The sequence below is a fragment of the Gossypium arboreum genome, chromosome 11 (genome assembly GCF_025698485.1).
Source record: "Gossypium arboreum isolate Shixiya-1 chromosome 11, ASM2569848v2, whole genome shotgun sequence".
Classification (NCBI taxonomy): domain Eukaryota; kingdom Viridiplantae; phylum Streptophyta; class Magnoliopsida; order Malvales; family Malvaceae; genus Gossypium; species Gossypium arboreum.
In genome coordinates, this window is record NC_069080.1 from 23375066 (window position 1) to 23398372 (window position 23307).

At 31.3% G+C, this 23307-nt stretch overlaps 1 protein-coding gene across 1 annotated transcript; it reads left to right on the forward strand.

The window, feature by feature from the left end:
* Positions 1–2389: 2389 nt before the first annotated feature.
* On the forward strand, positions 2390–5489 carry LOC108453484 (probable inactive receptor kinase RLK902). The gene is made up of 2 exons (XM_017751608.2): positions 2390–4066; positions 4523–5489. The coding sequence occupies exons 1-2, from the start codon at positions 2815–2817 to the stop codon at positions 5104–5106; spliced, it is 1836 nt and encodes a 611-aa protein (XP_017607097.1). The 5' UTR covers positions 2390–2814; the 3' UTR covers positions 5107–5489.
* The last annotated feature ends 17818 nt before the right edge of the window (positions 5490–23307 follow it).

Below are 23307 nucleotides of genomic sequence, written 5' to 3' on the forward strand. Positions count from 1 at the left end.
TTCATATAGTGGTGCGAGTCGAGGTGGGCAAGCAATTGCTGTAACTGTTCCATACCCACTATCCCAAAAGAAGAAATCCACCATTGCCTTGCCTCACATCCACTTTTTTTAAAAAAAAATCGTTTATTCCGAAGTAGATTGATTCAGAATCTATTGGATGATTTGGTTTTTGCAATCTATAATCACCTATCAAGGAATTCTCAACATTTACACCTTATGAACGACTACATACCACTTAAGGTGAACAAGCTCAACAAAGTGGGAACACCTTCATACATTACACAATCACCCATTTTTCAGTTGCTACTTGAACTTGTACTAATTATTTCTTGGGTTTAATTCACAACTTGACCTTTGAATTATATCTTTTTTCTACTTTGATACTTAATTTTTTTTTTTTCTTTTTGGTACTTAAACTATCATTTTGGTCCATCTTTGGTACTCGAAAATTGCTGGTATCCAATAAGAATGTGGCATGTATTACATTCTAATTGGCAACTTTTAAAGTAAACTGAGACGAAATTAAAATTTAAGTATTAAAGTGAGAAAAAAATGTTTAGATTAAATTGTGAATTAAGTCTATTTTTAATATTATAACAAACTATTTTAAAACTAAGGTTTTTTATTTTATCAGTCCATTCGATTTAAAGAAAATAAATTATTAAAAATTTAAAATGTAAAAACAAAATAAATCATAAAAATTAGTTAAACATGTTTGTACTAGTTTTATAAATTAACTATTTTTTATCTCTCACCAAATTAATACTTAATTTTAGTTATATTATTACGTACAAGGAGAGAGGAATTTTCAGAGCGTTCTGTTTTTGAATTTTGAACATAACCAAACCACGTCGTTTTCGGGTTTCGGCTCTAGAGGCACACACACCTTCACGTTTTTTTTTTTGAACATACAAACCTTCACGTTTTAGCTCTCTTTTAAGCTAGTCTTGCGATCAAATTAATAGCCTCTTCATCCATTTATGTATGGTAATTTCACACTCATGTTTATGCATTTTGTTATATTTTAATTATATATTACCATTTTATATTTTTTATAATTTTTTAAATAACTTTATTATAGGTTCTGCCCTCCCAATTCATAAATAGGAGAATAATGCATTTTAGCGTATTCGAACTCATGTCCTCTTGTGTTGACAATAATGCTTAATTGAGTTAAGACTCAATCAACATATTTTTATAAATTTTGATATTAATGATTTGTATTAAAAAGATTTTAAACAAAGACACATTATGCTATTAAGGGGATAATAAAGTTCGAATCTTAAAAGACAATATTATTAGAAGAAACAATTATAAATTTTTAATATGAACTGTAAACGAATATGAAAACTACTCAAAACTTTTAAAAATTAATGTATTCAATATTGTATTCTTATAAGTTTTAGGTAAAAGGTAAAAGGTTTTGGTTGGTCAAAAGTAACAATTTATATGCAAGGAGGTGATGCATTTATATCATACTTTGATTGGGTAGGTAATATCAAATATAGGTAGATATTTGATACTAGTATTTTAATTTTTATGAGCCTTTTCTTTATATATATATATTTTGTTAAAAGTAGGGTATTTATTATTGGAATTAGTAATTAATTTCTTAGTTACAAGTTTTTTCGTAAGAGATAAACAATTGATTATAAAATATGTCTCATTCTCATTAGTAGAGATTAAACTGTGACCTCATAATTTAAAAATGAGGTGAACAACTACTATACCGCACATCATGATTAATTTTTTTTAATATTTGAAATCATATTCTTAAACTCATATGTATTCTATCCAAATGTCTTAACATAAATACTTGAATAAAAAAGGGATATAAGGTATGAGCTGTAACAATACAGTTGGTAATATCTTTGCTGGAATTTTTAATGGCTGACTAAGATTTGAGAGTATAATTTCAAAATTAAATGTAAATATTTATTTATTAAAAAATATTTATTTATATTATTTATTAAAGTTTAATGCATAACGTGATTAAGGGTTTGGATCAGAATTAGAAAGTAATGATTTACAATCAGAGATCCAGTCAAGATTTCTTTCCTTTTTCTTTATTTAATTTTATTAATGTGACTAATAAAACAGTTGAAAGCACACCCTACCTAAAGTTTTATTCGATGTCCCAACCGACAAAACACAAAAATTTATTGTTTTTTTTTTTTCCTTTAATTCTCCATCCAACTTTTTAAAGTCCCTTTGTGAGATTATTAAAAATAGCAGCAGCTCTAGTAAATAAACCAACCATAACATAAATAATAATAAATAATTAAAAAATCATATGACCCGGAACCCATCCATTAATGCAAGAAAAGGATCCGACCCGAAACTGAAAAAATTTGAAATTATCGAAGCGGACATAACGCTTTCTGAAATTACATCATACGTAAATCACTGGATTTATTACCTTACAAAAAAAGGTCAAATATTTTTAATTAATAAGTAAAAGGAAGGTAGCCAGCCCAGCGCCTTCTTTTTCTTCCACAGGGTTTTTATCTGTGAATGCTCTTCAACAACTTTAATTCTCTTTTTTTGAATCTGAATTTCATAAACTTTCTTAAAAGTTTCAATTCTCAGTAAAAAAAAAGAGAAAAGAATTGAAGGTTTTTTTTTTTTTTTTGAAAAGCTTTAACAATTCATGTACAGCAAACTCCAGAGCTTCAAATAACTATCAGCCATGAAAATCCCATCTTCATTTCAATCTTTTAACCTTTGAAAAACCCTTTGCGGCATTGGGAATCAACGCAAAATTCTGTTGTTTTTGTTGACCCTTTTTTGTTCTCGAGGAAGAAAAGGAAGAAAATGAAGCCAATTCGTTGTATAATCAGTTTCTCCTTGTTGTTATGGGCAACTTGGTTGGTGACTGTGGGTTCAGATCTAGCTGCTGATAGGGCAGCCATGGTGGCACTTCGAAGAGCTGTTGGTGGACGCACGCTTTTATGGAATCTTTCGAGCAGTCCATGTACTTGGACTGGTGTAAACTGTTCTCAGAACAGAGTCGTCGAGTTAAGACTCCCTGGAATGGGACTTTCAGGTCAGCTTCCTAGTGGTATTGGCAACTTAACTCAGCTTCAAACTCTTTCTCTTCGTTTCAATGCTCTTTCTGGGTCTATCCCTGCTGATTTTGCCAAGCTTACTTCCCTTCGAAACCTTTACTTACAAGGGAATCGATTTTCTGGTGACATTCCTCTGTTCTTGTTCTCTTTGCAAAACCTTATAAGGCTAAATCTAGCAAGCAATAATTTCACTGGTTCGATCCCTGAGAGTGTTAACAATTTGACTAGGTTGGGTACTTTATATCTGGAGAACAATCATCTATCTGGGTCGATCCCTGATATTGAAGGGCCTTCACTTGTCCAATTCAATGTTTCTTTTAATCAGTTAAATGGTTCAATCCCAAAAGGGTTATCAAATAAGCCTCAAAGTGCTTTTCTAGGGAATTCTTTATGTGGGAAGCCTTTGGTTCCTTGTAATGGGACTGAAAGTAGTGGCAATAAATTGTCTGGTGGAGCAATTGCTGGTATTGTCATTGGTTGTGTTCTTGGTGTTTTATTGATTCTGATTCTACTGATCTGCTTATGTAGAAGAAAGAGTGGTAAAAAAATGGAGGAAAGGGATGTTGCCCCTCCAAAACAGTCTGTGGTTGAAATTCCAAGAGATAAACCAGCAGGGGAGAGTGATAATAGAAGCAGTGGGTTATCTGGGGTAGTCAATAAGGAAGCTAAGAGTAGTGGGACTAAGAATCTGGTGTTTTTCGGGAAGGCGTCGAGGGTTTTTGATCTGGAGGATTTGTTAAGGGCATCTGCTGAGGTATTGGGGAAGGGAACATTCGGGACCACGTATAAGGCCACTTTGGAAATGGGAGTGGTTGTCGCAGTGAAGAGGTTAAAGGATGTGACAGTGTCGGAAAAGGAATTCAAGGAGAAGATGGAGGTAGTCGGCTCCATGGATCACCAGAACTTGGTCCCATTAAGGGCCTACTACTTTAGTGCAGATGAGAAACTTCTAGTTTATGATTACATGCCTGTGGGCAGCTTGTCTTCACTTTTACATGGTATTTCTTTTGCACTATCTTTCTTGCTTTACTGATGGTGTTATCATTGCTGTTCTTTGTTTTGATTGCCAGAAATAGAATCTTACCATGCATCTATGTAGCAGTCATGCTCATTGTAAAAATCAATTCATGTAGGCCAACATTCCCTTTTCAAATTTCCATGAGCTATATCTTTAGGATTTGGATACAGTCATTAGTTTGATAAACAAAGTAGCTTATGAAAATAAACTTCATAGTTGCTCAATTTACTTGTTGTATCTTATATAAATGAATTGGCATTTGGCTTTAACGAAAATCTGATAAAAGTTTCTGAATCCCGAGTGTACCGTTCTGTTTATCATCATTTGCTGCGCATTTAGCTGCTAGGAAAAAAACCCCAAAATTCCTACCTCTTTAAGTTTTTCTTTTATAATTTATTTGAAGCTGTTATCCTGCATCATCATTATTGCTATTCAGGTAACAGAGGATCTGGAAGGACTCCATTGAATTGGGACACAAGGTCCGGCATTGCCCTCGGAGCTGCCAGAGGCATTGCATACCTCCATTCCAAGGGCCCTGGAATCTCCCATGGAAACATCAAATCATCGAATGTCCTACTTACTACATCCTACGAAGCTCGAGTATCTGATCTTGGTCTTGCTCAGCTTGCTGGCCCCACATCGACTCCCAACCGTGTTGATGGCTATCGTGCTCCAGAAGTAACAGATACAAATAAGGTTTCCCAAAAGGCTGACGTTTACAGCTTTGGTATATTGCTTCTGGAACTGCTTACTGGAAAGGCACCAACACATGCCTTATTGAACGAGGAAGGCATAGACCTTCCAAGATGGGTCCAATCCATAGTTCGAGAGGACTGGACCTCTGAGGTGTTCGACCTCGAACTTCTGAGATACCAGAATGTTGAGGATGATATGGTCCAGCTCTTACAGCTTGCCATTAATTGCACTGCTCAATACCCTGACAAGCGTCCTTCAATGGCCGAGGTGATGAACCAAATCGAGGATCTCTGTCGCTCCAACTCAGAGAAAGAGACTCATTAAACCCGCGATGCATATTATGGATCTCTTCCCAGCAGGCTTCCTCAGTTCTTACAGGTGCTCCACCATCTTTCAGTAAAAGGACTGGGAAAAACAATCAGCAATCTTTTATTTCTTTTTTCGACTTTCATTTCTTGCATAGATAGAGTTGTCGTTGCGTGTTTATTCTTAGGTTCATCATCTATAAGAAACAGTTGCATTTTTCATTTTTCCTTTGATATATTCCTCTTACATTGCCCATATTCACAGCAACATTCTTGGTGTTTCCCTGTAATTTTGACTTGATTGTGTGAATGTGAATTAACTGTCTATACCATTTGGCTTGAATGGATGATTCAGCGGATGATTTGCCATTGAAATGAAGATTCGTTGTTGAACATGAAAAATGTTTGATCATAAAGGATAGAGCTAAGATTGTTTACATTTGTTTGAATGCATCATATTAAGTTGTTGGTATTTCATCTTTCAAAAGAATTTTCTCTTCAAATCCTTGCATGCTTTTGTTTGTAGCTAACCCCAATAAAGAACAAAAGGGGGGTTTACATAATCCAATCTCAATGCCTTTCCTTTCCTTTTATTTTTGGGTTCTTTGCATCCATGTTTGCCAAGTTGGTTGGCTCCTAAAACAGATAAAAAGGGGAATAGCATAGATTCTATAATATTTCTTTTTAATTGGATTTTTTTTTTTTTGCCTTTCCCTTCTCCCAATACATTACCGCATGCCTTAGAGAAAGTGGTAGTACTGAGCAAATAAATTGATAAAATCAATTCAAACCATAGTGTCTGGTTTTTGAAGCAATGTTATCGTCTTTAATCAATGAAGCAAACTTGATGGGTTCAATTTCATAACTGTAATTTCTTTTTCCATAAAAACTGTTATTGTCTTTAATCAGTAGCACTTAGATATCAGTAAGTAAGATCATGGGTGAAATAGAAATGTGGGTTGCCAATGGGACCTGCTTTTGCTTCTGATGCAACTTTGATTTGTTCAAACTGAGTTGTAATTTAAGTTGCTTTACGTTCTGGCTTTTGCTTTTTGCTTTTGCTTCAAACTTCGATTTGTTTGAGTTTGGTTTAAAAGATCTAGATCAGGGACCTTAAATCAACTATTTATCATTGCAAGTCATTTGAATTAGATTTGACTTTTTTAAAAAGAAATTTTAATTCTATTATTATGAAGTTGACTCGAGTTCTTGAGCAACTCAAACTAAAATCAAGTTTTTTTTTTTTTAAAAGAAAATCTAATTACAAATAAAAAACCTTAATTCTAACTTGAATTGAAATTCAAGTATAAATAATTAATTTTGAAGTCAAACAAAAAAAGTTAAATTCAATTTTACTAGTTAAACAAATTTACTTACAAAATATCGATGTCAATCGAACTAAAATTCAATTGACTATAATAATTTAAATATAAAGTAATTCAATATAAAATTTAACTTTTTTTATTTATTATGTAAATTATTTACTTAAAAGTTTTTCTTAATAGAATCAAAATTCTTATTATACTTATAATGAATTTTATTATCTAAGTAAATTATTTAACTAAATATTTTAATAAAATTAAAATTTTTATTTATAAATATGATAAATATTATAATAAAAATATTTAAAATGATAAATTCAACGATAAAATCAAAACCAAAAATTAAGAGATATTATATTTCACATGTTATGATGTTCATAACTCTCATAATAAAGTATAAGTAACAATTCATTCATTACTTTGATAAATGAATGTCTTCATTTATTTTGTGCATGAAATATAATATTTTCCTTAAAATTTTCTATTTTATCACTTGATATTTTCCTTTTATAATAGGTTATTAGTACAATTTTTTTAAAAAAAATCTTCGATTGATATTGAAAATAATAAGTTTTAAACTTAAACACATTTACCAACAAATGTAAAGTCTACCTCTTTAAACATTAAAACATATAAATCATCATTCACCAAAAAAAAAAGAAAACATATATGGTGATTGATCCTTAACTTAGTTGGCATCGTTGCGGCTATTACAACCTGAAAAGCGTAAGTACAAATACGCTTAAATGCATTATTTAAACTATATTGAAAAAACACGAGTAAAATGTAGTATTAATAACTAATAGCTCCCTCTCTTTTGCTATGGGAGTCTTTTTATCTTTTACACGATTCAGTTCTCATCTACTGGAAGAGCAACACATGCCCTTGAGGAGGAAGAAACATTACCCATGGGATGACTTACAGGATTCTTAGGATTGGAGGACAAGTATATTGAAGATAAATGAGATGTATTCCCATTTACTTGCTTGAATGCTTCAACAACTGGACTTACCCCTGAGTCTGCAAATGTTGTTGATGTATTTTGAGTTTGATATTGGAAATTAAATATATATTTTGTGTCAGTTGCTTTAGGCCTTTAGTAATAGGCTGCTGTTAGTTTTCTCTGCTGTAATTTTTTTTTTACTTTATGTTTTTTGCTTGTTTGGCAACTGTAAAGTTTTTTTTAATTAAAAAGGATGTGTGTGTGAAGGTAAAAAAAAAAAAAGCCTTCTCCATTATTCACAAATTTTTTTTATTTTCTTCTCTTCCTCTCTGTAACAAAATTTACACCAACAGATGTTCCATCAGAAGGAAGACTGAGCCCAAGCCTTCCTATACCACCATTTGCTGATTCCAATCCAATCTGTAGTCAATAGTGACTTGCTATTAAACATTCAGAAATACTAGCTTTGCTAGGATGACAACTATGAGCCACCAAATTAACCAGAACTACTACAGTCCTCCTAGAATAGAAGCATGCTGGTACCTAAGGAACTGCAATCTGATTGACTGCCCAAAACTGACATATTGGCTTATGTAGTGGTTAGAAAGGGATCGTATTGCTCCCTTACAAATTTATCACTGCAATGTTGCTCAACTTATTGCTCCTAGCAATTTTCAAGCTGAGGTATGGCCTAATTGCCAGTCATATCTTACCTCAAAAATGGTCCCAAGTTTGCTCCCCCTTCCCTATATTAATAATACAATAAAAACTAAACTAAAGCACAAAAATCCTGATAATCTTTTAGCTTTTCAGAAAGATGCATGTGCATCAAATAATAACACCACCAAGAGCAGAATCTAGAATTGTGAAAGCATAAGTATTTCTTAGTTGCATGAAAATGTAAATTATTGTAATGCTTCAAGAACCAAAGTTTGCCAAGTCAATTTCAGAAATCTTAAATCCAACCCAATTTCAAACCTCTGTTCAAAGACATTATAGAGACAGTTCAACGTAACTGGAAATAAACAACGAAAGGAGAATAATGAATTTAAATACCTTCTCATGTTGGCTATGTGACTTCCTAGAAGAATAAAAAACAGATGAAGAAATAGTCCAAGATGAATGTGAGGAAAATCTGGAAGGGTTGTAATGACCTTTTTAACTATTATTGTGTCACTGAAATCATCCCCAAGAAGCCTAATATTGTTAACTGTAGCCATTATCCTATCAGAATACTGTTTAATGGATTCAGACTCTTTCATCTTCAGATTCTCAAAGTCCCACCTCAGGTTGATCAACTGCTGCTGTCTGGTTTTATCTGACCCTCGAAACTCTTCCTTGAGCCTATCCCAGGCCTGCTTTGGAGAGTCACAAGTCATTATGCTTGTGAAAATTACATCTGAAACTCCATTTTGAAGGCATGACATAACCTTTGTTTTGATCTTTATTAAACATTTGATATTTTTTTGTATTTTAGCTTTAATAAATTAAACATTTGCAATACATGAACTTGATGAATGGAGAATATATTGTTAAGAATGATTTGGATCCACATTTTGTTTTCAATTTGGTTCCTTCTCTTCTCTGATTTGGTTGTTAGCGAATCGGTTTTCCTGCCAAAGTCATTTTCTTTTCTTCCATTTTTCATTTGCTTTAAACACTGTAATTCTTGTTCAATCTCTTTCAATGTATACTATTTCTGATTATGCTTTTCCCCTAAATACAGATATTTAATGTATGGTTTTTGAAAACATGAAGCCATTTTGATTGATCATATTGATTCAGAGTGAAGGCCATTATTTCTTCAGAGACCAAACAATGGTTCTTGGCCTAAGAACTAAGAACAGAACAGGCAACTCATATCAGGTTCATTACATTGTATGTGTAAAGGAAATTAATCCTTGGACACCATTGCAGCCTTTGCCAGCAGCTCAATCTTTATTGCTTCAATGGGAAAATGGTGATAAGAGTTCTGGGTCCTTGGTTTCTAGTTTTAGGAATGGGAAAATCGAGTTCGGCGAGTCTTTCAGGCTTCAAGTAACTTTCTCTGGAATCGTCCCGTAAGAGCACCAACCGTGATGGTTTCCAGAGGAATTGTTCAGAGTTCTACTTGTATGAGCCTCGAAAGGACAAGATGGCAAAGGGTCAACGTTTAGGATCTGCTGTTGCAAACCTTGCAGATTATGGGACAATCAGGGAAACTATAAGCATTAGCACTCCTATTAACTTGAAGAAGCGTTCAAGTAACATAGAGCAGCCCGTTCTTTATCTTAATATCCAACCATTTGATAAAGGTAGTAACAAAACAAGACAATCCTATCCCTTTTCATTGAGTTAAACTTTCAATTATATAGCACTGGTACGACAACTTATTCTTAGGAAAGATATATCTACAAGATATCTACAAGATATTTGCCAGCTATGCTTGACAAGCTAAAGTTAGCTACCTGGATGATGGCTTTCCCCATGAAAGGGAAGATGACATTTCTTGGAAATACTGGCCATACAAAATAGATGGTAATTCTGGAGATTTTTTGGATTACGAAAATGGTGAGATGCCAGATAATGCTTTTGAAGGGCATCACATGCTGAGGAAAAGATCGGCAATCAACAGTGAATATTTCCTTGTTCTGAGAGATAGGAGTATACCCTTTCTTTTTGATGAATTCATTACATCTATGCTGGGATGTCAAAGCAACAAATTTGAATATGATAATACTCTAAAATGACGTGTTTTTATATATTAATCATGTGTTTATTTTGAGCTTGAGCCTACTAATTTGAGCTATTTATGTCTTTTTATCTTTTAGGGACTAATTTAGAGGCGAAAAGTAAATTCAAGGGAAAAATCGTCAATTTGGAGATTAAATGGGCCAATATGCAACGTAGGACAAATATGGTGCCAAAAGTGCGAACATGGAAGGCACAAGGACTTAAAAGCAAATAGAAGAGATTTTATTTTGGAAGACTCTATTTTATTTTATTCTATTAGGATAATTAATATTAAGATAATTATTAGGATTATTCAAATTTAGGATTTTATTTTAATTATCTTTGTTTATCTTTAATTAAATGTATTTATCTTTTTAAAATTTAAGTTCAATTAGACTATCTCCCTAGCACTATAAATAGGGGGTGAAGTGACTCTATTTGGGGGCATCTTTTTCTGTAAAAACTCTCCCCCAAAAGTTTTTTGTTCTTTCATATTTCTTTTCAATAATTTTTTTTCCATATTTTTATTTATTTGCTTTCCCTCCATTATCATGAGCCACTAAAAAACCCTTCTAGCCAAAAGTTGTCAATATTTCCCTAAAAGGGTTCTTGAGGCCTAGAATCCGTACTTAGCCTTCTCGCCAAGTATTCATCGTTTCTCACTTTTCTGGCCGACGCTTAGTCCATGACCCTTAAGTAAGCTTTTCAGCATATGCAAAGGCGGCCGCTTTGTATGTTTTGGAAGGATGCATAGTCGGTTCATTAACTTCTGCGTCGAGGTTGGCGAGCCAAAGAGACAAAATGGCGTGGGATTCGCCATTGAGAAGCGTTGATCTAGCATAGATTCTTGGCTAGAGTCGGGTTCCCTAAAATCGTAAATCTAATCTTTGGAGCTGGTGGTCGTGGCGTCCTCTTCCACTATAAGCGGCTTACTTGAGTCAAGAAGGATCATCCAAAAGCCAAGGATTGAGCCCAAGGCGGAATGAGACAACCGGAGGTGGAACTTTCCATAAAATTTCTTTTCTCTTAAAACTCTCTTTATTATTTTTATTATTTTCGTAATCATAATTTGATAAACTTTAAATTTGTTTTTATTTTATTTTCGCTTCCAAAATCAATTCTTAAATTCTATTTTTATTTTTTTCGAGAACGCAGTTTTCTTGGGCACGATTCGCTTGAGATTTGAGAGACAAGCATTCGTATAATCCGGTCCTTGAGGATTCGACCACCTTCCCTTTACTATTTCTTTTCATTATTTTACAGGGAATAGGATATTTTTGGTGCTCTCAACGACCGCATCAGAATAGTTTATGTGCTATTTCTCATTCAATTTATGGAATAGTTTAGCTCAACACTTTTTATTTAATATTAACCGGACAAATGAGTTGACAATTATTGCTTTGTTATTGGTTACAAATCATTATATGGCATCATCCCTTTGTCTTTTAAGAATTTGGAGTGCTCTATTTCACTTACTGAGAATTTGCTGTGGGGGAAATCTCCAGATTCTTGGGATGATTGTTGGCTCAAGTTACTTCCAAGAGGGAGGAGTTAAATGTAAAAGTGTGTGGCTGCCATATTTCTTTCATGTTATTATTCTTTACTTGATGTATCAATGATGAGAATTGTGATTAAGAATGTTTTCTATCCACCTTTATTTCTTTCTCGTTTTCCACAATCAGATCTTTCTCCAAAGCATTCATCATTAAAAGTTGGTCATGATTTGACAATTTTAATTGGGGAAAGGTATGCAATTTCCCTCCAAAGGTACTTGGGAAATTGGCCTTGTAAATAGAAAGGTTGCTTTGATATAGTGGCAGGTACAACAACCCAATTCAAACGAATTATGATATAAGAGATTTGCCAACCCAACCAGGTAAATTATAGTGACTTTTTATTGCAAGGTGATTTAATTGGATGGTACTACTTTAACTTACATGTTTCCTCTCTCTCTCTCAAGCTGTACCAGTGAAGAATCATGCTCTTCTAGTGCAGGTTACGTTTGATTTCATAAATTGCTTTGAAAATTCATTGTCATTTTGTAGTTTTTAATGAAAAGCTCCTCTTATGAAACTAAAGCAATCATTTAAAATACATAATTGGTGAAAAGATAAATAGTGCACCTCCAAATCTAATGCCTAGGCATAGCAAAAGAATAAGTAGCCATTTGGTAGAACCAAAATGAAGTATGATCCGGACGATGATTTTGCCAAGGAAACGCGTTGCGAAGACAGAGTCTTTCTCTTAAAAGCTTAGTTGTAAGCTGATTAACAAAAATGAAAGAAAAAGAAAGATTTTATCAGCCATATCAAATTTGGATTATTAAAAGAATGATTGGAAGTCCCAAGTTATCAGCTGTCAAAGAAGACAAAGAACACTTGACAAAAAACATTGACAAGTGTTATAATAATTTTAGTTATTATCAGACCCAAGCAGGGATTAATTTAAAGACAACAGCTTAACATGTACTTCAACATCAGAATTATAAATTTTGGACTGATGGAAGAAGGATAGTGGCTAATGGTATTGGAAACATCCAGAATTATAGAGAAGAAGAATCCGTACAACTATTAAAAAAGATAGTTGATATGGAGATCGATGATTTTCCATAACAAATAATAGATGAAATCAGAAACACGTGGGAACTTTGGAACTCACCAAGATCGTCACTATCACCCGATTCATTACATTTAGATGAAATAGAGTTAATGAATCTAGATAATATCCAAGAAGGATTGTAACACCCCTTAACCCTAGACCGTAGCCGGAACAGGGTTATAAGGCATTACAGAACATATCAGACAATTTACAATTAATTCGAAATAAATTACATACATATCTTGATTTTATCATAAAGTCCCTATAATGGACCTTCGAGGTCCAAATCACACGTTAGAATCGAATCGGGACTTGTTCGGGTACTTCGGAAATTTTTCGTAAATTTTTTTTTTACAACTCAATATAACCCCTTTATAAATATCTAACATTCCCTGCAAGTTTCAAACTGATACCAAACCAAAACAAATCTTTCAACCAATACATTTGCACACTAAATATACCTAAATTATGCCTATAACTTTGACTTAACCATATAATCAAATTACATTCATAAAATCATATAAAATTTTACTAACTAGCTTTATTCATTTTTCTTCCCAGGTTTAATACCAAACTTACCAAATTTGTCAAACCATTTCATTTAACTTAGTACCAAAAGACCAAATATCCTTTATTACAACCAAAATCATAAAACATTTTAAAGTGACCATTACAACACTTATGTACATGCCACTTTCATTTAAGTAAGAAAACATCACCAAAATTTATGCTGGAGTCGAGATCGTTCGGGTGCTAGACCGGGACTCTGGACTCCTATTAACCTGTGCACGGAACCGTACGCTGAGTACTTCATACTCAATGGTATTACCATAATTCAAATTTTAATCATAATAATGGAATATAATTATCAAGCATATAACTATCCAATTTTTCAAATATCAATTCATTCTTCAACTTTCATTAATTAACAATAACAATATAATTTTTTTTTAGCTAATCTTCAATTTCATTCACATATCATATTTCTCAATTTCAATCACTACATGAACATTTAGTTCATGCCTTTCATTTCCAATCTCAATTTCAATCCACAATTCAACTTTCTCACATTTTCAATAGTACAATCAATCAAATTCATTTAATTTTTCCCATTTCGATTATTCACCCTTTTAACAAACCCGGACTTTGACAGATACACGAATTCCAACCCAAACACACCAGTATGGCACATTGTGTCTAAAATGGCACATAGTACCTGATCAGTATACGACACATAAGTGCCAGAAACGATACACGAGATGCTTGATATGACACACGAGGTGCCTGATATACGACACATAAAGTGCCTGATCGGCAAAGTCGATAAATCCCGTACTCTTCCAAATCCTATGGCATGCCAACTATATCCTACTTAGCCCGACTAGTTAATAAGGTATTCCAATTCTCAAATAAATTTTCACTTTCATACCAAATTTAAGATCACTATTCAATTTCAATTTCACATTCAAATCAATATACAATTCAATTATACATACACATTCACCACCCAATCCAATTTCCATTCAACTCAAATATTAATACTTACCTTATACTCATTTATTAAATATAACATTTATATAAAAAATTTAATAAAAAGTAATTTTAATTATAGTAATACAAACCCAGACTTGTTCGATTACTCCTCGACAACTTTTCCTTTTGCTTTCGATGCTGATGCTTTGGGTTCTTTGCTAGCTACGAAAATTAAAATAATTATACCATTAATTACAACACTAATTATAACAAATAATTGAATTTCTATTCAATTTACAACTTATTTTCAATTAGGTCCTAATTAACTCATTCACTTTACTAACTTAATTCATATTTCATTCTTATTCAAATTCCTATCAAATTCAACCTAACTATCAAGTGTTCATAATAAAACCCTAATTTAAAATTTCTTTCAATTTAATCCCTCAATAACAAAACTTATAGCTTCTTTTACAATTTAATCCATTTATCAATCCTAACTTGAAATTCATTCAATTAAATCCCTAATTCAACAATTTATCCAACATGAACCATGCTTAAAATCCTATGAACTTCCAAGACTTCAACTTAATTTCAACAAAACTTTATTTTAAAGCTTCTAAAACATCAAAATTAAGTAAAAGGACTTAATTGACTTATTATTATTATTATTATAATAAATATCTTATTTAATAACAAATATATATATTACAATTGGACACACATATATTTTACACTTGCCTATTATCATCACCATTCAATTGTACTTATTTTATTTATTTTATATAATTTAATATTTTAATATAATAAAAATATTTTTACTTAAATAAAAAGTAATTAAATAAATATATTACAAATGTATAAATCTATGCATTACACTTGTATAATTTAATCACCATACTTTTGCCTTTATTTTAATTTATTTCTAATAATAATAGTAATAATAGTAATAATTTAATAATATAAATTATAATTTGATAGAATAATAATAATAATGATAAATAATAAATATATATTTACTTAAATAAAAAGTAATTAAATAAATATCTTACAAATGTATGCATACTATTATTACATTTGTATATTTTATCATTATACACTTGGCTTTAAGTTAATTTAATACATAATATGATATTTATAATTAATTAATTTAATAATATATTGTATAATTAAATTATATATATTTACATGATTAAAATCTAAAATATCTTATGCTAAATGGCTTATTTTCCATTTTAGCCATTTTACTTTCTATTAATCTGCAATTCAACTTTTACCCCTTATTCAATTTAGTCCTTTTTCTTAATTTCTCTTAATTAGGCTAAATTCACTTAATTAAAGCATGTTTAAACACACAACTAGACTCAAAAATATTCCTAATAAATATTTACGAACCCATTTAGCTAAGACGGAGGCCCGATAAAGTACTTTTTCGATGCCCGTAAATTTTGGGTCATTATAAGGATAAAAACGAGAAGGCTACATGGAAGATCTACATTCAAGGGATGACTTAAACAATAAGTCACCCAGATGAAGACAAAAACCATCAATAATGTGACAAGACAGGTGGAAGCAATCATTAATGCAACATTGGGCTACGTGGAAACAATAATAAATTCATCATTATCAGAAACACTGTGCGGGATTGAAGAAAAATTAAATAGAGTTTAAGAATTTTGTTATAAATAGTAATGTAAGAAGCCTAAACAAGGCATCGGAAAATAGTTGAAGAAATTTTCTATTTTACTTACAGCTTTCTCTCTTTGTAAAAACCTATCCTTTACTTCAATAAAATAGTAGCTTCTTTATTCCGCTTCATCCATATTATACACATAAATTGGTATCAGAGGCCCCCGATGTAACGATACTTGGAGAAATAATATCATAATGTTCATTGTAAGTTCTTATATTTAATTTGCAATTCAGTTTATTTCATGGTTATTTATCTTAAAACCCATATATTTGTTATTCTGTCTTACAGTTGCCTGTTTATGTTTGAGTGAGAGACTTTAGACCTTTGAGTGTTAAGACAAAATAAGATAACAGATTGTTTATATAAAGATAAAATTTGCAATCATACTATGCATATAGACCTTAAGAATGAAAATAATATTTTGGCCCTTAGTAAAGGTTTTAATAGTTTAATAGATATAACCTCTATATATTTTAATAAATTATATAATAATGTTAGTAAAATAGAAGAGCAAGTAAATAATATAGGAGAAATTACGAATTAGATTTAAACAACAAATCTAAAGAAATTTTATCTAATGTTAATAATAAATTAGAACAAGTTCTTATTAACAAAAATATAGAACAAGAAATAGATTTAGGTCCTTTATATTATGGAAATTGTACTATAATATTAACTTTATCGAGGAAGAAGACACTTCTTCAAAAGAATCATCTTCTACTAATACAATAGGTAAGAATCTGAAAAGCGAGAAAAGAAAATATACTCGTCAACAAAATATGATTTTCAATCTTATAAAGAACTTATAGAACATTAGAAATTTAAATTTATTAAAAGTTCGGATAAAAATGAAAGAATATAATATTAGAACAACTTTATGAAAAACATAAAGATTTGTTTACTTTATTTAATTATCATTATATGTTAAATTATGACATTACAGACGGTAGTAGTTCTAGTAATTCGATAGTCTAGAAGATTTAAAGGTTACTAGTTATAAATCTAATGAAAAAAATACTTCAATAGATGAGTAAGAAAATATAGAAATTCCAGAATCAAAACCAATGGATACTGGAGAAACATATCCTTATGGAAAAAGAAAAATTGGATCTTCACTATGATGATTATCTGAGAACTTTTAATAAAGTTTTTGAAAAATTTGAAAACACAACTAGAATTTTTGGTAATCAAACCGAAAATATAGCTACTAATGAAATTAAATCTGAATATCCGGGAGAGTCATCTAATCAACCTATACCACATAGGATAGGTGATTTAAAAAAAAGAAATGTGGCCCAAGGTGGAATATATTTAGACTTGACTAATATTTCAATATCAAATTATGAAAAAAACTATAGATGATTAAGCACAGTCAATGACTATTGTTGAAAACAACAAAAATACTTGGACAAAAGAAAATTTCTTAAATTATTTTGTTGGAAAATTTCTTAAACTATAGAAGATGGAAAGAATATGATAAAGGAAAAGAACAAAAAGGCAGTTAATAAACCAGATAGGAACTCTCAAAGATCTTTTAAAAGAATTAACTTTATTCTAAACATAGAATTTTGTGGCTATTTTGATAAAAAAGTCAAGATAGTGTATCTAGTTATATATTGTCAAAATTAAATTATGTGATATTAGATATTTAGAAGAATTTTCTAAAAATTTCTTTATGAATATCAAAAACTAAAAATGAAAACATAGAATTTTAGAAAAACCAATATTTTCATAAATTACCACAACCATGGGATGAAATTTGTATATAAAAATATGTAAATTATCTAGAAAACCACAGTAAAAAAGGTGGAATAGCATCGGAAAATATAGACTCTATAGGAAATAGAATAAATTTTGCAAAAAAAGAATAACTTTACATTGTTTACAAACTAAAGCCTTTAAACAGGTTAAAAATAAATTAAGTGCTAAACATTGTACTAAAATTTTAGAAAATGAGTGGAAATTTTGATGTAAATCAATACGTTCTAATACTTATAAAAACATAGAAAGAAAAATAGAAGATATAAGTTAATTAGATGGAACCGGAAGTAAAAAATATAATGGTTATAATAAAAATAAAAATTTGTTAGAAGAAAAACTTCTAAAAATCTAAAAAAACAAATATGTAAATGTTTTATATGTGATGAAGAAAGTCACATAGTACCACATTCTCCTAACAAAGGAAAAATGCAAAGAAACTTATTAAAACTCTTGAAGAACAAGACTTAGAAATATGTTTAGAAGAGAAATAAATCATGAAAAATATTATATGAATTAATATCGAAATAGATTCTAATTCAAATAATGAAGAATATATATTTATGTTTAATGTAGGAAGTAGTTCTAATAATCAATTAGAAGAAATTCCTAAATCGAACAACAGGATATAAATTTGGGAAATTTAATTGGAGAAGAAAAAGACTTTTCTAATGAAATGATAGAAAAAATAAATAAAAATCATATTCCTAAAGAAGAATTATATAAAATTTCTAAATTTAAGATATGGAGTTAAAGACACATAAAAAAAATTAGCGTATCTGAATCGCTAAAGATACTAGAGGAGGATTAAGAAATCTTATTATTTACTAAAGATAAAATTAAAAGGATTAAAAGAAAATATCCTTAAGTTAGATATATACATTTAGGAATAATAATGATAACTATTAGAGCTGTGACAGCCTTAAAACGACCCTAGTCGGAATGTGGTTTCGGGACCACAAAACCGAGGCATAAAAATAATTTAAAATTTATTTTGATGCCTATAATGTGTTAACTCATGTGTGACATTTTGATGTTTTGATTTAGAGTTATAAATGTGAATTTCACTAGAAAGGACCTAGTAGTAAACTTTGAAAGTATGATGGGGAAATGTGTGATGACTAGTTGATCATGCATGCAAAAAATGAGGGGTTTGCATGTCAAATTTCCCCATTTAAGAACTAGTGGCTGGCCATGACAAAGGGGGATGGGCAAAACATGTCATGAAACATGTTTTGTAAGTGGGTTATGTTGGAATAAATAAAATAAGGAGTATGGAAAAAAAAAAAAGAAGGGTGAGTGATGGCTTCTCCCCCCCCTCCCCATTGCCGTGAAGGTAAGAAAAAAAAAAAAAAGTGTTCATCTTTGAACATCTTTGGCTGAAAAAAATTGAAGGAAAAAGGGAAGAAGGGAGTGAAGCATTCGGCTATCCTAGGTCACTATTAAGGTAAGTTTGATGTTGTGCCATGAGATTCAAACATGTTTTAGTAGTTGGCTTGAGTTCTAACTAGTTCAAATCTTCACTATGTCATGGAGATAATGTTCGGCTAAGGTGGATTTGTGGATGTCATTTGCATGCTAAAAGTAAAGCTTGTAATGATGCATGGTATGGTGTTGTATGGCATTCGGCCATGGTAGGAAGTAAAAGAAAACTATGGTCGTTGTTCATGTTATTTGAATGAGAAATGGTAGTAAGGTGAGGTACAAATGTTAGTGTTTGATTTACTAGTGTATATGTGTGTATTTGCCTAGTTTTGAACTTGAAACAAAATGGTGTTTAGTCGATACAAGTGACCATACTTGTAGAATGCATCAAGTGTTGCAATCGGCCTCAACATAGACATGTATGTTCGGCCACATGAATGAGTACGTAAGTTGATGTGTGTGCTCGGCTATAGGTAGCCTATTGATGGCTTTAGCTTGACTTAGAAAATTCGGCTAAAGGGAAATATTAACTAGTATGTTGAATTCGATTCGTGATTTCGTACCATGTGACTCTAATGTCTAATGTATATATGGGCTAAGTACCTTGAGCTTCTCTTTGATGTTTGAATGAATTGTATTGAATTGCTTGATGTGATTAAAAATGTGCATGACCATTGTGTATATGAGCTAAAGGGTGGCCATATGACCTTTTAAACTCCTTGTCATATTCGGCCATAAGCTAGCATAATGAGACTTTAATAAGTTAAATTTGTGTGACTTAGCTCAAGAGCTTAGAGGACCACATTTGGATAAGGGAAAGGAAAAAGTGATCGAATAGCCATCGAAATCGCTCGACCACATCCGAGGTAAGTCTTCGAGTAATGACCCTACTTGAATTATATTGAAATGATTTGTCATATTATGGCGGATAGCCGAATGTGCGTAGGGACTACGTTGTAAAGTCAATTGAAATCATGCTCTTTGTGTGTGGCTATTGTGCCGAAATTGGAAAGGTTTGATAAATGTTTTGTGTTTGAGCCTTAATGTGAAAGTGAAATATGGATGTGTCGTGATTATTGATATATGTGTGCATGAGCATTTGAATGATACCCGGGCTAAGCCCCAAAGGCATTTATGCTAGTGATTATATCCAGGCTAAGACCCGAAGGCATTTGTACGAGTTGTTATATCCGGGTTAAGACCCGAAGGCATTTGTGCGAGTGGTTATATCCGGGCTAAGACCCGAAGGCATTTGTGCGAGTTGTTATACCCGGGTTAAGACCCGAAGGCAATTGTGCTTGTGGTTATATCCGGCTAAATTTCGAAGAAACTTGGTTTGAAGGTGAGCGTTTTGTGCTGCAATGAATTCAATTAATACGCTCGAAAAACCCAAACGATAAGGTATGTTTGCATGTGCATCGGAAAAGTTGATTCGTTTGAAATAGTATTCGTTCAATCGACTAACGAACTTTCGGCTCTTAGATAGGTTGACACCTTGTGTGTGTATATGTTGATGAAGTGTGAAGTAAGTATGATTATGAGAATGTGTATTACTAAAGTGATCCATTTAGCTATGTGAATGTAATACTTTGGTCAAAGCTGATTTCATTACTTGAGACTTATTAAGCATTAAAATGCTTACCCCCGTTGCTTTGGCTCTCTGTTTTATAGATTTTGCTCGTTAGTTATCGGATTCGGGATCATCGAAGTCGAAGTCATCCACACTATCAAAGCCCTTTTGGTACTCTTTTAGTTGAACTCTGGATATGGCATGTATAGGACTACCCTTTGCTGTTTTTTCTTTTCAAGTACGTTTTGTGATGTATGTGTGTACAGCCATGCGAAAATGGCTCGTAAAAGTGGAGTATGGCATTAGACCATTTGTGTTTATGTATATATGTATGGTTTCATGATGTGACTATGGATTGGAATGGAAGTGTTGGGCAAATGATCAGCCATTGGAATGGCTAAATATGATTATATGTGGACCTATGTATGACAAAACTCTAGTTGGTCCATGGAAACCACGAAATAGGTAAAGTTTACCTTGAAAGCAGATCTTGACAATGACGGTGGTGTGGATTTGAAAAATCACTAAAAATTTAGGAATGGAATTAAATAGTGAATAAATTATGTAAATGAACCTTGATGAATATAATTTCATATGGAAGAAGCGAAAGGGTCATATGAGTTATATGTTAAGAGACATTAAAGTTCTCGTGAAAGCAGGGCGAACAGTTTGGATCCCTGTTTCGACTTTGAAATTCATTATAAATTAACCAGAGATAATTACGAGTCTTGATATATATGTATAGATTCCTCTTTGAGTCTAGTTTCTATAGAAACAAACGGAATCGATATTGAAGTCTGTGCAGGAGATATCCAAGTCGTGTCTGCGAAGGTCAGTGTAGTCGATCCATGTAGCAGGGAGACTTTAACTAATAAACTGTACTAATTGGCCCGACCAAAATTCTAGAAAAAATAGATGGACATATGAGTCTAATTTCAGGGAAAAATGACGAAACTGATTTTCGAGCTTTGAAACTCAAGATATGATTTTTAAAGGCGACAGTGGCGCGATAACCGACTTATGCGGAAATTTTAAATGGATTGTGAAAACAATTAAGTTAAGTCTGTGTGCACCTTGTGTTCGACTCGATAACGGACTCAGTGCGAGGTGTTACAAGAGCTTTATTTAGAAAAGGTCATGATATACCTATAATAGCAGTATTATTAGATAAAAGATTTGAAAATCCAATAAAAGAACTTTTGAAGATATTCAATCTAATTTACATACTGATGTAATAGGATTTAAAGTTAAACCAAATTACTTTATATCTATTACAGATCCTCTAATAGAAGATTGTTTATGTTTAAGAATTCAGACAAAAAATTCTGAAATAAATGATTTAGCAGAAGATCTAGCAATAAGTTGGACTTCTATTAATGAATATACGAATATGGCAGAAGTAAAAATTAAAGAAATTAATAATAAAATCATTGAGTTTTTTGAACCTAATAAATTTACTACAGAAATACAACCAAAATAATTAAATTTAAGGGATCTATCAATACCAAGAGACTGGATAATAGATAGAATAAGTAGTGCTAGTACTTCAAAACCTGTAAGTACTATAGAATATATGTCGTCAGGAGATAGATTATATTTTAAAAATAATGCTATAACAAATATAAAAGATAATTTAGTTTTACCCTCAAATAATTTAGTTTTACCCTCAAATACTCAAACAGAAGAAGAAGAGTATAATATAAGTACAAGTTCAACAACAATAGGAATGAAAACAGTTTATATACCTATATTTCCAACTGAACCCAGTAGAAATTCTAGAAACACTAGAATGGAAGAAATACAAACTTCAACAATTATTCAACAAATGTAAATTGGAAATAGTGATGTTATTACATTTTCAAATTTTCAATCAAGAAAATATTATACATATATTGAAATTAAATTTCAATTAGAATATAAAACATTTTCTTTACAAGCTTTATTAGATACACGAGCTACAACAAATAGTTGCAGAGAAAATGCTATTCCTGTAGAAAAATGGAAACCTATGAAATACCCAATAAGAGCCATAGGAATAGATGGTAATGAAACCATAATTAAATTTAAGGCTAGAAATGTACCAATTTACATAAATAATGTAAGATTTGTAAAACCTACAATACTATGTTTTCTGCAATGCATTGAGACATATTATTAGGAAATAACTTTATATTTCAACATTTATCATTTTATATAGATAAAATTTAATTATATTATCGATGAGAAAAAACTTACGTAGAAATACCATTAGTTGAAAATTATAAATTTGTGTGTGATAAAATTTTACACCACCAAGAAAAGAACAGATTAAACAACTAGAAAGCAGATCATTGGTTGTTTAAAATATTAGAAAATAATTTTAGTGAAGAACAATTAAAATTATGGCAGAATAATCCTAGATATTGTGAAATTAAATTGGAAAATTCCAATAAAATTATTAGAGTAAAACCTATGATCTATACTAAACAAAATATAGATGAATTTGATATACAAATTAAAGAATTATTGGAAAAAGGATTAATAGAAACAACAACAATTGTTAGGAATAGTTAATTATGGAAGAAATTTATTTCTGACTTATATGAAAAAATGGGTAAGTTATATGAAAACTAAAAAAAATAAACCTTTTATCTAGTCTAAAAAGATTCAAAAATTATAAAGAATTTAAAATCGAATTAGATTATATTCCAAAAGTTTATTTACCTAAACAAGGTGATAAATTAATC

Excerpts from the sequence above, each read along its gene's own strand:
- LOC108453484 (XM_017751608.2), top strand. The coding sequence starts at position 2,815 with ATGAAGCCAATTCGTTGTATAATCAGTTTCTCCTTGTTGTTATGGGCA. Across the intron at positions 4,067-4,522 it reads CTTGTCTTCACTTTTACATG|GTAACAGAGGATCTGGAAGG; the intron begins GTATTTCTTTTG and ends ATTGCTATTCAG.